The sequence below is a fragment of the Mirounga angustirostris genome, unplaced genomic scaffold (genome assembly GCF_029215605.1).
Source record: "Mirounga angustirostris isolate CCGP_5_RB_7025 unplaced genomic scaffold, mMirAng1.0.hap1 SCAF_10, whole genome shotgun sequence".
In the NCBI taxonomy this organism is placed as follows: Eukaryota; Metazoa; Chordata; class Mammalia; order Carnivora; family Phocidae; genus Mirounga; species Mirounga angustirostris.
The window spans coordinates 86,229,196-86,245,418 of NW_026991718.1; the positions used below are offsets into that span (position 1 = coordinate 86,229,196).

At 41.0% G+C, this 16,223-nt stretch overlaps 1 protein-coding gene across 1 annotated transcript in view; it reads left to right on the top strand.

Annotated features, from left to right (window-relative positions):
* Positions 1-684: 684 nt before the first annotated feature.
* The window catches only part of LIMS1 (LIM zinc finger domain containing 1), a 159,610-nt gene continuing 144,071 nt past the window's right edge, over positions 685-16,223 (top strand). The window contains exon 1 of the mRNA XM_064572680.1: positions 685-1,039. Within this exon, the coding sequence (XP_064428750.1) occupies positions 1,008-1,039 (32 nt within the window). The 5' untranslated portion in view covers positions 685-1,007. The remainder of the gene's footprint in view (positions 1,040-16,223) is intronic.

Sequence of the window (16,223 nt, forward strand, 5' to 3'; positions counted from 1 at the left end):
CCGGAATGTCTCAAAGAAAGGTTAACTTTTCCCAAATTCACAATCTGAAAGCGCTCTGAAATCCTAGAGAACTCCCCAGAACGTGCCAGGGATTCAGTCGTGGCCAGTGCAGACAAGGACCTCTCCCGAGAGTCCGGTGAACTGACTCCATCTTCTGAAGTCTTCTCAGGACCCCTCACCCAGACAGAGTGGAATCCCAACACCTTGGGCCAAAGTCTTCTGGCAGAGCCATGCGGTCCGTCAGCCTAGCCGAATCAGAGCTGTCTCGAAGAAGGAAAACACTGGCTGCTCCTTCCGCTTGCAGCGTGCAGTGCAGTCACCCGAGAGGAGCAGCGGAGGCCAGTCGCGATACACCCCCTACAAGCCTGCGGTTCCGGAGGACTCTCAGTGGAGCTTTTGTACCCGCCCCACGAGTACGGTCTTTGGAGCGTGCCGGGCGGGGGCGGAGCGGGGCGGGGCGAAGTCGGGAGGGGGCGGGGCGGGGCCGAGAAGCGGGGGCGGGTAGGGGCGGGGCCAGACAGGGATGAGGGGAGAGGAGCTGGGGGGCGGGGTGGGTCGGCGCCGGGGACTGTGCGGAGGCTAGGGAGGGAGCGGGCCCGAGGACCGGCCGGAGGTGGGACGATGCTCGGGGAAGGGGAGGGTTTGAGGCGGAGCCAGACGGGGGCGGGGCCGTGGCGGAACCAGGCCGGGAACCGGGCCGAGGGAAGGCCGGAGGTGGGGCGGGAACGCGGCCGGGTTTCCCGCGCCGGCGGCTCCGCCCCCGCGCCCACCTCTCCTCGCCCCTGCCCCGCGCTCCCGCGCGGCGCGCCCAACCATTTGCCGGTTGAGGACGGGAGGCGGCAGCGGCCTCCCCGCCCCTTGCCTGCCTCCCCTTCCTGCTCGCGGCCCGCCCGCCGGCCTGCCCGCCAGCCCGCCCGTAGCCGCCGGCCGCTGCGCGAGGGAGGAGACGGCGGTCGGAGCGGCGCGGGCAGCCGAGGTGCGGAGGGACGAAAGCCGACTGCGGAGAGATGCTGGGCGTGGCGGCAGGAATGACCAACAGGTAGGGGACGGGCGCCGTCGCGACTGCGCTGCGCTCGGCACCCGCCACGTCGGCGGCGAACCAATTCCCCGGCCTTCCCGGGGGCCTGGGTGCCGGTCGTGGGTGGGCGGCCTCTCTCCTCGCGCTCCGGCCTCCGTCCGAGCCGCTCCGCGGCCGCGGAGCCGGGCGCAGAGCGTCCCCCAGGCCCAGCCGCCCGCAGCCACGCTTCCGCGCTACCCCCGCGGCGCGCTCCGACCCGGGTTGGCGGCCGCTGGTGAGAGGTTCCACTAGTTATTGGTGACGTGTCCACTGTCGCCTAAACACTTCGAGGGCTTAGCACAGCACCCGACAACAGATGTTTGTTGAGTGAATAGTTCATGTTCTAGCCGTTGGAACACGTTATACAGACCAGCGGCTCTCAAACGTCTTGGTCTTAGCACCCATTTTAAAAAATAAAAGAACTTTTTGCTTGTGATGGTTATGCCTATAGATATTTACTGGATTAGAAGTGAAAACTGAGACATTTAAAATATTTAATTCATTAAAGAAACAGTAAATCCGTTATATGTTAATAGACATAACACATTTTTATGAAAATAGTATTTTCCTAAACAAAAAATCAGTGCGACGAATGGTGTTCTTTTACATTTTGCAAATCTCTTAAATGTCTGGCATAGTAGAAGGACAACTAGAGTTTCCTAAATGCTTTGCATTCAGTCTAGTGCGATGTGTTTTTTGACTGAACTGTGTGAAGAAAATCTGGTCTTACACAAATACCTACCTAGTTGGAAAGGGAGGAGTGTTTTAATAGCTTTTGCAGATAATTGTGGATATTCTTTGCTACTACACTCAAACTAGATAAATGGTAGTTTCTTAAAGATTAGTTTGGATGTGGAATCTGAAGCCTTACCAGTGAACTTTTCACTCCTACATAAAAATTCACTGGTCTGTTTTGCAGTGTGAATGGACTTGTTACCCATTGTAACATCATATGTTTGTCAGTTGGAAAATATTGGTTCATAGAGTTAGGCAGATCTTCCAAATGCTGACACATTTCATCATACAATACCACTAGATAATATTTGTCAATATCACCACTGATTTCATTAGAAAAGTTGGTAAGTATTGAGAACCTGTCACACTCCAAGCGGTGGGAACAAGTTTCCCACCATTCTGAATTTCACTCGAAAGTTTGATTTTTATTATTGGCAGAAAACTACTGTCAGTTGTTTTCCCCTAAGTGACAGGCTCACTTTTTTGAGTTCCAAGAAATGTCTGCCAAATACAAGTCTAAAAACCATAGTTTATCACTTATTATTTCCAGTAAAAATGGTATACCATGAAGAAAGCATTTGATTCACCTCATCACTCAGTGACACATGTGCTTTTCCTAGAGACAACCATCTTCTTTGGTATGCAGCAGAACTGCTTTATGCATCCCTCCCTTGTCATCACAAGTAACAAGAAGGTCAAGGGTCAAGATTTAATAATGTTAATAATTTGTACCGCTTCATCCAGGACATTTTTTTGTTTTTGAAAAATTTACTGAATATTAAGTTGATACAAAATTTAAGATATAAGATATAAAGAATAATGTTACAGTGGCTACACAGTACGAATAAAGAATACAGATTGTTTCCTTTTAAGACCCTTCAGCTGATCTAGTGTCCCTCCTTGATCTCATCCCCGTCCCGTCCTGAATTTGCTGTTAGCAATCCTTTCCTTTTTTCTTCTATTTTCTTTCTTTCTTTCTTTCTTTTGTATTAAGTACATTCATGTTGTTGGATGACCATTACCACCATCCATCTATCTCTGGAATTCTTTTCCCCTTGCAAAACTGAAATTCTATACCCATTAAATAACAACTTTCTGTTCCTCCCTCCCTGCCAGCCCCTGGTAACTCCTATTCTGTTTTCTATCTCTGATTTTGACATTCCAGGTAATTCATATAAATGGAATCAATCACACAGTATTTGTCTCTCTGTGATTGGCTTATTTCATTCACTTAGCATAATGTGCTCAGGGTTCATCCATGTTGTAGCATGTCAGAATTTCCTGACTTTTTAGAGCTGAATAATATTCCATTGTATGTGTACATTCATTTGTTTTATTTATTCATCCTTTGATGGTGTCTTGGGTTGCGTCTGTGTTTTAGCTATTGTGAATAATGCTGCTAATAACATGGGTATGCATTCTTTAATTGGAATTTTTATAGATTCACATGCAGTTATAAGAAATAATTCAGAGAGATCCAGTGTATCCTTTACCCAGTTTCCCCAATAATAATATTTTGCAAAGAAGTAGTATAGTATCACAACCATGTTGGTAGTAACACAATCCATCAGTCTTACTCAGATTTCCCAGTTGTAGTCATCTGTGTGTGTGTATATGTATTTAGTTCTGTGTAATTTTACCACAAGTGTTGGTGCATGTGTCTATCACCATAGTCAAAATATAGAACAGTGAGTTCCAGCATCACAAGGATCCTCATGTTGCCATGTTATACCCATACCCACCTTTGCTTTTGCATTATCAGTGAAAGTGTCACTGCAGTGCAAAAGGCTACAGCAACTTTTTCGGAACTTCTTAGTAGTATTATGAAAAGAGTTTTGATCTCCCAGACCTCTTGTAAAAGTCTTGGAGATACCTCCACCACCCCTACCTCCTCCAGGGTTTTGAGACCACATTTGGAGAACCGCTGTAATGACATAATCCTAAATGATGAGGGAGGTGGATATTTGGTATATTTTTAAAAGACTATATAGAAAGATTTTTCTTAAAATACGTATTAAAGGCTTGTTGTTCTGTGTGCTCTCTAGTTTGGGGGTGTTTTAGTGGGACTTACTAAGACTTGAAGAACCACTACGAAAAAAAGCAATTTTCTGCCCTTAAGGATTTTCCTGACAAGATAGCCAGTGTTGTAATGAAAAGGAAAAATGTCATGGCACTGAGTGTCTTACTAAAACTTCAGTGATCTGTGCCTTTTTGTATGGGTGAGGAAGTTGGGCTCTTCACTTTTAAGAAAACCAGTGAAAATTAGGTGGTGGAAAGATAACCTTCAGTTCTGGTTGTTCCATGCCCTACAAGCTTAGAGAAAATAATCAATCAGGACTGTTGTCTTTGAATTTTTTTTAAAAAGTCTTATCATTGACATACAACGTTATATTAGTTTCAGATATACAAATATACAACATAGTGATTAGACAGTTCCGTTCCATACATTGCAAAATACCACAATAATAAATGCAGTTATCATCTGTCATCATACAATGTTACTACAATATTATTGATTATATTCCCTCTGTTGAGCTTTTCATCCCCTTGACTTATTTTATTTAATTAATTAATTTATTTTTTAAAGATTTTTATTTATTTGACAGAGAGAGATACAGCGAGAGAGGGAACACAAGCAGGGGGAGTGGAGAGGGAGAGGCAGGCCTCCCGCCGAGCAGGGAGCCCGATGTGGGGCTCGATCCCAGGACCCTGAGATCATGACCTGAGCCCAAGGCAGACGCTTAACGACTGAGCCACCCAGGCGCCCCCCCCTTGACTTATTTTAGAACTGGAAGTTTGTACCTCTAAATCCCCTTCACCTGTTTTGCCCTTGTTCCCAGTCCTCCACCCTGACACCGTCCCCTCCCCCAACACACAACCAACCACCAGTTTGTTCTCTGTATTTATGAGTCTGTTTCTGTTTGGTTTGTTCATTTTTTATTTTTGGATTCCACATATTATCATTCCCATCCCTTTCCTCTATGGTGACCCCTGGCACCATCTTCTGGACAGCTCTTTCTCTTGGCAAATATGGGTACAGCACTTGAGCTCCTAGAGAGGGCCTTTCTGCCCCTCCATTTGGTCAGAGAAGCTTCAACAGCTAAAGCAGATCTATAATGGGAGAGCAAAGCTTTGCTCTTAGAGTCTCTATTTTTATTTTTTTATTATTTATTTATTTTTTTTTTTAAAGATTTTATTTATTTATTTGAGAGAGAGAGAATGAGAGACAGCAGGAGAGGGAGGAGGGTCAGAGGGAAAAGCAGACTCCCTGCCGAGCAGGGAGCCCGATGCAGGACTCGATCCCGGGACTCCAGGATCATGACCTGAGCCAAAGGCAGTCGCTTAACCAACTGAGCCACCCAGGCGCCCCTAGAGTCTCTATTTTTAATAGTGTTATGTTTGTTCTTCAGATAATCATTTAAATAAACCCCAGTGTAGGTCATGTTCTTATTTAAGGTTGTACTTAAATAGAAGGCAAAACATCTCAGGCCGTTTGTCGATTTTACATTTCTTGTAATTATGCTTTAAGCTGTGGTTTCCCACCCACAGGAATATCATCTACATTACATGCTGGACTGTTGCCATGTTACCTTCTAAAAATTTCATTTTTAAGATACTTGAGAAGCAAGGGTTGCTCTACCTGCTGCACACATTGTGCATTCTGCCCCACAGTGGTTTTACCCCCCCTCATACTGACATCATCTCTCTTTTATTTGATCTCATCAGACATTTCCACACTGGAGTTCACTGGGGGAGAGGAGGAAGCATTTTCCTGCATATTTCTTTATTTTTTTCATGTTAGAGCATATTTTGGAGTTTGAGGAGTCCACAAGAAAATTTAACATAGATAGGGGTTGGGAAGTTACAGATAAATCAGGCTCTGAATTTGTGTGTTCTGTGTGGGGTAGGAAAAGGGTGCTAGAAATTGAGTTTGAATGCTGACAGATATGTTGGGGGTGGGAGACACCTGAAGTCTGGAGTCTTACCAGGATGTCTGAGGGGTAGGTATGATAAAGTGAGAGAAGAACCACTACAAACCTAACAGAACCACTACTACATAACAAAATGTACCGTCTTAATCATTTTTCAGTGTGCATTCAGTGGCATTAAATACATTCACACTGGTGTGCCGCCATTGCCATTAGCCATCTCCAGAACTTTCTCGTCATCCCACACTGAAACTCCAGGCGATTAAACAATGTTTCCTCATTTCTGGCAATTATTTTTTTTAATTTAATAAGCTGTCTTACGTGTTTTCCTGTGTAGCATATCTAGATCTACCATAATTTTTTAACTTTAGATTTAATGGCTGTATAGTAGTTCACAGTACACATGTGATAGATTTATATAGCCAGCCCTTGATGGACATTTTGGTTCCAGTTTTTTGTTATTTCAAGTCCATTGAACATCCGTGCCAGTGTTTCTGTAGGAGATCCCTGAGTGGGTGTGTGCATGGATGGTTGGGCCCATGTTCTGATCCCAGCTCTGTCCCTTCATGGCTCTATGGCCTTACCCAAGTCAGCCTCCTTAAGGCTTATTTTCTTTTTTTTTAAGATTTTATTTATTTATTTGACAGAGAGAGAGACAGTGAGAGAGGGAACACAAGCAAGGGGAATGGGAGAGGGAGAAGCAGACTTCCCACTGAACAGGGAGCCCAGTGCGGGGCTTGATCCCAGGACCCTGGGATCATGACCCGAGCTGAAGGCAGACGCTTAACAACTGAGCCATCCAGGCATCCCAAGGCTTATTTTCTTAATTTATAAAGTAATACCGTCTATCTCAGAGAGTTGTTGTGAGAATTAAATATGCAGGCCAATATAAACATTTCTGAAAGATACAAATGAAACTGTTAATAATTGTTGCCCCCCGAGAGGGTGTCTAGGAATCTAAGGAGTTTAGGAATCTAGAATGAGAGGAAAATTTTTTTACTGTGTACCTTTTTGTACTGTTTTGATTTTTTTAACCATGTGCATGGAATCTGACATCATGCCAGGAACATAGTAGATGCTCAGTTAATGGTAACTATAGTTGTTGATGTTGATTTTTTCTATCATCCTGGTTCTTTTTTCCAAGCTTACAACTTCTGACTTCACTGTTAATGGCACTGATACAGTCACTTGCGATTTCTTCCGTTCCTTCACTCTCTATACCCACATTCTTGCAGAGTTCCTACCGTAGAATTTTCTTTGAATCCATACTTCTCTTTCTCACTCCTTACTTCTTTTTCACCCTTGTTCTGATTATCTTTCAAGTGAGTGTAAGATAACAATATTAAGGCTGGGAAAGACTTTAGAGAATACAAAATAAAATACATATGCATATTAAAACATTTGAGGTGGAACACACAATTCTGTGTGCGTTCCTGTTTATTGTTTAAACGTTGATAAAGTACAGATTCTTTTAAAGGTGTTATAGGATTTGTGGTAGCATTTTTGTAGTATATGCTCTTTGTTAGCATATACTGAAAAGACAATTACAGTAACATGAAGATTAAGAAATTTACTTAGCATTTAAAAAATGGCTTCATATGTGAAAAAATTACAATCTACTAATGTACTCAACACTTTTGTGAGTCTACTACAGTAGTCCACTCAACTCTTCCTTTATTTTATAAGTCAGGAGTTGCATAGAGAGGTAATTTTATTTACCTCTATTCAAGGCCACAATGTGAGTTAATAGTAGGGGTAGGACTAGAGCCCAAATTTTGAAGGTAGTGTGGAGTCCTCTCTGCTCTACTACACTAGTTTGTTCTGTTACTTCATTCAAAGTGCATTGTTAGAGTTTGTTACATATATATTTTATCTTCCTATCTATAGTTAAGTGCCTTGAGGGCTGAGACTTTGATATTTCTGAGCCCCATTAACATAGTGGTTCTGGAAATGTCTGAATGAATTACTAAATGTTGCCTTAGAATTGTTCTATTGCAAAGGTCCTGGATGTCACTCTCTTTCAAGTGGATTCCTTTTGTGAAATGCGTTCCTGGGGACATGGGATTCGTAGGCATACATGATGATGATTATATTTCTTCATTCCCAGAGACTTGGGTCTTCTTGCCCACCCATGTCCACTGCCCCCACATGGCACAGTCTGAGAGATTCTTTCCTGTTGACAGACTTCTTTACTGATGCATCAGTTAAGCGACAAATACACCAGCTGCTTAAACAGATTGTAAATTATTTCTCATTGGCAAATGTTGTAGTTGTTGGTTTTGTTTTGTGAAAGCTGGGCACATTGCTACCCCTTATGGAATCTGCTTTACTAATACAGCACGGGAGAGAGCGTGGGCAGTTGCTGCCTCTCCCACAGCTTGTTGCTCCTTCTTCTCAATGCAGCAGATTCCTCAATGCAAGGTGCGGTGCAGGTGCAACTGTAGAGACCAAAAAGGCAGAGAAGACATGGTCCCAGCTCTCGAGTATCTCTCAGTTTAACTATTCTATCATTCATGTTGGCTCCAGATTTTCCTAAAGCACCACTTTGGTCATTTTACTCTACCTTTCAAAATATTAAGAAGACTTCTTAATTGCCTGCCAAATAAAGTCCAAACTCTAGAGCCTAAAGTTTAAGGCTCTCTGTGGTCTGGCCCCAGCCTGTCTGATAGCTTTGTCATACACTATTCCCTTAGTCTTTATTTCACTAAACTCTCACCTGTTTGCCATTTTCTGAAAACATCTAGTGTTTCCCATCTCTGTGTCTTTGCTCATGCTGTTCTTTTGGGCCAGAAAATCATCTTCTCCTGTGTCTTCTTGGCATTTGGGACAGAATTGCCACTTCTCCCATGAAATAATGAGTTTCTGGAACATTTATTGAGCCCGTGTTGTATGGTTGGGGAGTTAGGGATTCGGAGCTTGTATCTGCTCTCCCCAAGCATTTTGACTTCATTTGTGGTAGTTACCAGCTTCTGTTTTTTGTTTTTTTTTTGTTTTTTTTATGTGACAGACAGAGAGACACAGTGAGAGAGGGAACACAAGCAGGGGGAGCGGGAGAGGGAGAAGCAGTCTTCCCGCTGAGCAGGGAGCCCGATGCGGGGCTCAATCCCAGGACCCTGGGATCATGACCTGAGCCGAAGGCAGACGCTTAACGACTGAGCCACCCCAGGCGCCCGACCAGCTTGTTTTGTGTTACAGTTATTAGTATAGATATGTCTAATCTTTTCGGCCAAATTGTTATCTCTGAAGGTAAAGGAATGTCTTAAATCAAAATTTGTTAAATGTCCAAAGAAAAACAAACTAGATTTAAATGAACTTTATTTCTCCTTTTATTCCTTCATTTGTTAGTGAATTGAAAAGTTCAGAGCTGGTTCTGCTTAGTGCCTGTGACATCTTTTGAATAAAGCCACCGAAATTTGAGTAAGACAAGATAACTTTCACATTTGGTTTAACTTACTTCTACAGTGTAATGTGTACTAGTGGCAGAGACCCAACACCCACGGAACATTGGGAAGAAATTCAAACGATGTTTAGTCATCCCTACTTAGATAATTTCATTTCACTGCCAGGCCACTCATTTGAAAGCTTTCTTAGTGGTAACCACTTTTTATTAATTACCTACTTTGACAAAAGGTACTTTAAAGGTGTTGAACATCTATGTAACAGATCTTACCTTCACAGCCACATCACGAAGTAGAGTGTTTAATGCCTATTTTACAGACGAGGGTACTAAGTTCAAGAGGTGAAGAACTCACCAGGTCACACATGAGTCGTGCCCCCCAGAGGTCTGTGGCTCCTCCATTCACTTCACTGTTCAGTTGGTCAGAGCTCTCTGTAGTTCTTTGCCGAGATTTGAAGGTTTTTCTCTTACCTTAGCATGCCAACCAGCCTATCCAGTTTTATTCCCCACTACTCTTTCTTTTCTTACTCATCTTTTCATTATTGCCAGACATACCACAGTACTTCTTTCTGAACTTGGTTTTTCCTTTTTTGTGGGGTAGAGGGTTCCAAATCTTGTGCTCAAGGCCCAGCCTAAGCTCTTCTGTCCTGAAGATGGCTTCCCTGGCTGCTTCTACCTCTTGTTAGTCTTTTCTTTCTTGGCCTCCTAGAGAACATACTGGATAAGATTAAACTCTTTACTTAAATTTAGTGTGTAGGTACTTGTGTGCAACACACAAATGTCTGCTATTTTAATTTTGAACTCTTGGCTATGCTTGCATGTACTAAAATAGTTTTTACAAATTTGAAGACATAGTTCCAATTCAGTGTGCATTCATTGTGTATACTGTGCTGTGGGTTCTGAAGCATATCATTATAATATAGTGAGGGATCACACTTTGTCTATACAAGTAGCATAGGAGGAGTTTTTAAAAGCCTTTGAGAAATTTAAAGGAGGAAACGATCATTTGTCACCAGTTACTGTAGATTTATTGTTATTTACTTAATATGTGAGGATCAGTCAAATGTTTGTTGAGCTCTCCCACGAGGTAGAGACCTATCGGTCATGGCAGTGTTCAACCTGAGGCTGGTTTATTTGGATCGTTGAATCCAGTATAGCAGTACTCTCAGAACATGGGCTGCAGACCATCGACATGGGGTTCATACTAAATGCAGATTATTCATCCTATTCTCATACTTCTTGGGGGGGGGGAATGTCATGAAATCTGTACTTTAAAATTTTTTGTTATGGAGAATTTCAGACATATATAAAATATAGACTAATATATCCCCATGTGCTACCACTCAGCTTCAGTAGTTATTGCCTGATGGTAAATCTTTGACTGATTCCTCTCTTTTTTCATTCCTTTCTTTCCTATGTCATATCATAAAGATTTTAATATGTACCCTTAAAAAATAAAGGCTCTTCTAAAAAAAAGTCTAAATATAACTACAACATCATTATCACACCTGAAAAAGAGTACTAACAGTTCCTTGATATCATCAACTACCCAGTTAGTTTTCAACTTTCCATTTATCTCAAGCATCCATTTTATTTTGTAGTTTTTCTGAATTGGGATCTAAGTAAGGTTTAAATGTTTGATAGATTGATAAATATGTTAGTCTCTGTTGTTCATCAGCCCCAGCAGCATGGTCAGTTCTCTGGGTTTTCTTTTTACTTTATATATTCCAATCTTAGACCTGAAGAATCTGGCAGTCTGGAAATGCCACCAGATGCAGACCAAAAAGCCACAACAAAGGACTGCTCTCTCTAGCCAAGGACCAGGAGAGAGAAAGTCTAATAAGACATAAAACATTTAGATGGTATGTGCTCTACTCCAGCCAAACACCCGTGAAAAACTGTGGTCACATCCCTACTCATGCCAGTGAAGTCCAAGTGGGGAGCCTAGACTTTCATCCTCACCAGGCTGGAACCTGACACTCCCAGCACCCCTGTCATGGTAGGGTCAGCAAGAGGCCAACTAGGGAATCAGGACTTTCATCCTCACTGGTAATTACCACCCCCCGCCCCATTATCAGTGTCAGTGCAGACAATGTAGGGTACTAAAACTCATCCTTGCCCACCATTAATGAAGAGTTCCCGTCTTGTGTGTCAACAGAGGCCAGATGAGGAGCCCATATTTCTACCTCTGTCTGGCAGTAATGAGGGAGCTCTTTTGCTAGAGAGATTTCAGAAAAAGCCAGTTTCATAACACAATAAAAATATTCATGTTTTGTTAGGAAAACATTTGTCATATCAAGAACCAGAAAAATCTTAAAGTGAAGAAAAAAAGACAATAAATAGATCTCAGCACCAAGATGACAGAGATGTTAAAATTATCTGATAAAGATTTTAAAGCAGTCATAATAAAAATGTTTCAGTAAGCAACTGTGAAGATGCTTGAAACAAATGAAGACGTAGAAAGCCTCAACAAAGAAATAGAAGATAAGATATAAAGAAGATTCAAATGGAAATTCTGCCACTGAAAAATGTAATAATGAAAATAAAAAGTTCAGTGGAGGGCTCAGCAGTGGATGGGTTCAACTGAACGGGACTGAAGAAAGAATCAGTGAACTGGAAGATTAAAATACTAGAAATTACCCAGTGTGAACAACAGAGAGAACATAGACCCTGGGGGTGAGGGGGCAGGGAACAAAGCCTCAGGGACTTGTGGAACTATAAAAAAAGAGCTAATATTTGTGTCATTTGAATCCTGAAAGGAGAGGGAAAGAGAGTGGGGTAGAAAAATACTAGAGGAAATAATGGCTGAAAATTTTCCCAAATTGGCAAGAAATGTAAATGCACCAACTCAAGAAGCTGCGTAAACCACAAACAGGATAAACCCAAAGAAATTCCAGCCAAGACACATGATTAAACTTCTGAAAACTAAAGGCATAAAAAAAAAACCTTGAAAGTAGCCAGAGGAAAAAAATGACATTTTGCCTTTATAGGAAATATCCAACTCTTGGTTTTAGCCCAGGTCATGATCTCAGGGTCCTGGGATCGAGCCCCTCATTGGGCTCCAAGCTCATCAGGGAGTCTGCTTGTGGATTCTTTTTCTTCCTCTCCCTTGGCCCCTCCCCTGCTCATGCTCACTCTAAAATAAATAAATATCTATTTAATATTTTAATATTTATTAAATATTAATTAAATATTTAATATTAAATTAATTAAATTTAATTAATTAATATTTATTAAATATTATTTTAATATTTAATAATTTATTTAATATTTTAGTATTTATTATTATTTAATAACATTAAATAAATATTTATTTTTTAAAGATTTTATTTATTTATTTGAGAGAGAGAGTGAGAGAGAGCATGAGAGGAGAGAGAGTCAGAGGGAGAAGCAGACTCCCCGCTGAGCAGGGAGCCAGATGTGGGACTTGATCCAGAGACTCCAGGATCATGACCTGAGCCGAAGGCAGTTGCTTAACCAACTGAGCCACCCACATGCCCAAATAAATAAATATTTAAAAAGAAAAATAATTAGAGCAGAAATCCGTGAAATTGAAAACAGGAAATGAATAGAGAATATCAATAAAACCAAAAGCTGGTTCTTGGAAAAGTTCAACAAAAGTGATAAGGCTATATCCAGGCTAAGAAAAAAAGAGAGGACATAAATTACTAATATCAGAAATGAAAGAGGGGATATCACTACAGATCCTAATGAAATTAAAAGGATAATAAAGGAATACAATGAACAATGCCCACACATTTGATAATTTACTAGAAATGGACCAATTCCATGAAAGACACAATCTTCTAAAACTCACACAAGAAAAAATAGATGATCTGAATAGGCCTGTATCTATTGAAAGAAATTGAATCAATAAATAATAATCTTCTAAAACAACTCCAGGCCCATATGGGTTTACTGGAGAATTCTATTATGCCATTTTTCTACAGTCTTTCAGAGGATAAAACTAGAAGGACTACTTCCAACTACCAACACTTTCTATGAAGCTAGCACTGTCCTAACACCAAAGTCAGACAAAGGCATTACAAGAAAAGGAAACTTCAGACCGGTATCTCTTATGAACATAGATGTAAAAGGTATCAACAAAATATTAGCAAATTGAATCCAAAAAAGTATAAAAAGAATTACACATCATGACCAAATGGGATTTATCCCAGGTATGCAAGATTGGTTTAACATCCAGGAAACAACTTTATTCTTAATGCCCAAATACTAGAAACACCTCAGATGTCCTTCAGCAGGTAAATGCTTAAATGAAGTGTAGTTCCTCTGTCTCATGAAATGCTATTCAGCAATAAAAAGGAATAGGCTATTGATTTTTGTACAAGTTTGGATGGATCTTGAGATCCTTAAGGGCACTATACTGAATGAAATAAAAAGCCAATCTCAAAAGGTCACATACTGTGTGGTTCAATTTATATAACATTTTCTAAATAACAAAATTATAGAGATGGAAAACATTAGTGGTGGCCAGGGGTTAAGAGGAGATGGGGATGGGGACAGAGGTTGGAGGGAAGTAGGGTATGGGTATGAAAGGACAACATGGGGGATCCTTGTGGTGATAGAATGTGTATCTTCACTGTAAACCAGTATCATTGTTGTGATTTTAGTGTGCTACATTTTTGTAAGATGTTACCATTTGAAGACACTGGGTAAAGTGTATGTAAGATATCTCTGTATAATTTCTTAGAACTGCATGTGAATCTACAATGATCTTAAAACATTTAATTTTTTAAAAAGATTTTATTATTAGAGAGAGAGAGCACAAGCAGGGGGAGCAGGAGAGGGAGAAACAGGCTCCCCGCTGAGTAGGGAGCCCAATACAGGGCTCGATCCCAGGACTCTGGGATCATGACATGAGCCGAAGGCAGATGCTTAACTGACTGAGCCACCCAGGTGTCCCAAAACATTTAATTTTTAAAAATGCATGTTTGCCTAAATGGGCAACAGTTATCATTTTTCCATCTGTTCCCCACTGAAACTTTTATGGACTTATTATACTGCTATAATTTTCCCAGACCATGCTTGTTCTTAATTTTCATGGAAATTCTCTAAGAGTAAAATGGAGAGTCAGATAGGGTAGGGAAAATAAATGTGTTTTGAGGACACCTGAATTAAATTATTGAGCTGTTCATTTCCTGCCTCACTTACCAAAAGCAGAGAGATATAGGACATTGAAGTGGTTATCTGGGTAATCCAGACTCCCTGTGTTGGACCCTCATGTCTTCAAAAGGGAATGGTTGAAAGGTCTTTTTTTAAGAACACTGTAGCTCAGATTTCTCTGTTTCTGTCAAAAACAGAGGCTGGCTTCTCCAGATACAGAATATCTAATTGAGAATTAGAGTGTTTAAAATTTGACATTTTGCATGAAAAGTTATAATTCCATCTCAGGTGCTCCTGCAGCAGAACTCAGTGATAATCTTTTCAGAGCTTCTGACGTGTTTGGAAAGGCTCCCACGTTGTAAGATTGTCTGGAGCTGTACATTGCTGGCATTGCATCAACTGAGACGTCAGACTGTCAATCATGACTTCTGTACTTAATAAAGAATATGTTAAGAACCATTGGCTAGCTCTGCAGTGCTTTGGAATTGATTACATATTTAGTCTTGTTCCCCAGTCCTTACCTTTCTAGCTCCACTTGAGATTCATCCACCCCTACCCCCAACTGCCCTGGAGATGTGTGTTCTACACTTTCAGAGTTGTTTGAAATTAGGACTTATCTTTTTCTTTTGTTTCTTCATGTTTTTACATACCCTGTTTCCCCAACATTTTGTGTCCTTAGAGGTATTCCTAATCTTTCAAGATTCATTTCAAAAATCATCTTTTCCATGATATTATCCCTGATCATACATTTCCCTCTCCTCACCCAGGGAAATGTTACACATGTCTTTCTCTCCACTACGTTGTTTATTCTTAACATACAGTAACTCCTATGGTGTAAAACCTGTCACATAGCACGTAAGGGGCTATTTTCCACTTTAGACTCTGATTTCCTTCCGGGAAATGATTTTTCTCCATTCACCTTTGTGTTCTAAGATCCAGCAAGACTGCCTGACATCAGGTGCTCAATAAGTAAACGAATGAGTTAGAGAAGTATGAACATTCTTATTTTCACACTACAAACTGGAGGTTTGGAAATTTAAAATATGTATTCAGAGTACAAGGCTGATACAGGAGGAACTGGAGCTTGGATCTCGTAACTGACTTAAAGAATAATGGTTTTTCTATCTGGGGTGTCTGGCCCATTGACATTAGTATACCTTCCACCTTACTGAAATGAAAAGAGCCATATGTTTTCACTGATCTGTGCCAATTAGACATTCCAAATGGGAAATGGCACACATGGAGAGTAAGAGCATTGATTCTGGAGCTAAACTGTCTGTGCTCATATCCCAGCTTCTTACCTGTTGGTAATTGCCTGACTTCTCTCTGCCTCATGTGTAAAATGAAGGTAATAGTACTCATCTCCTGTGATTGTCATCGTTAAACAAGTTACCATGTATAAAACATTTAGAACAGTGCCTAGCACGTTAGGCACTCTGTGTGTTGCTGACAAAAATGGAGAAATGAAGAATTCCTTAATTAATGTGGAAATGTGAACTCTTTGAGCTCATAGGTCATGCAAAAATAGGCGGCAGGCCATACTGTGTAGACTTTCAGTCTAGATCATTAATTCATTAAGAGGTTGCAAAGTGGTGATATTGTTTAAGACATTTCATGTCCAGGCTGCAGTACTTTTAAAAAGAGAAGCTTTCTCCCAGTTGACTAATTTGATAACCCACTGGTACAACTTGACAGATTGCAAATGTTATTATATAATAGAGTCCAGTCCCCTACTCAATAATATGTGTGTTACTTTACCATATATCACTTTTGTACTATACTGGGCATGAGATCTGTGCTCAGAAAAGTACATTGTCCATGGTACCTACGTAATACTTTTCATTTTACAAGCACTTCAGTTAGAGTTGACATCCCACATTCTCTTGGGCCAGTGTTTTTACCTCATTCTCAGGCTGCCTCTCTACTTTTTAAGAGTATTGCTCTTGCAGTGTGAGCCCTTTGGTTAAGGTGGTATCTGGAA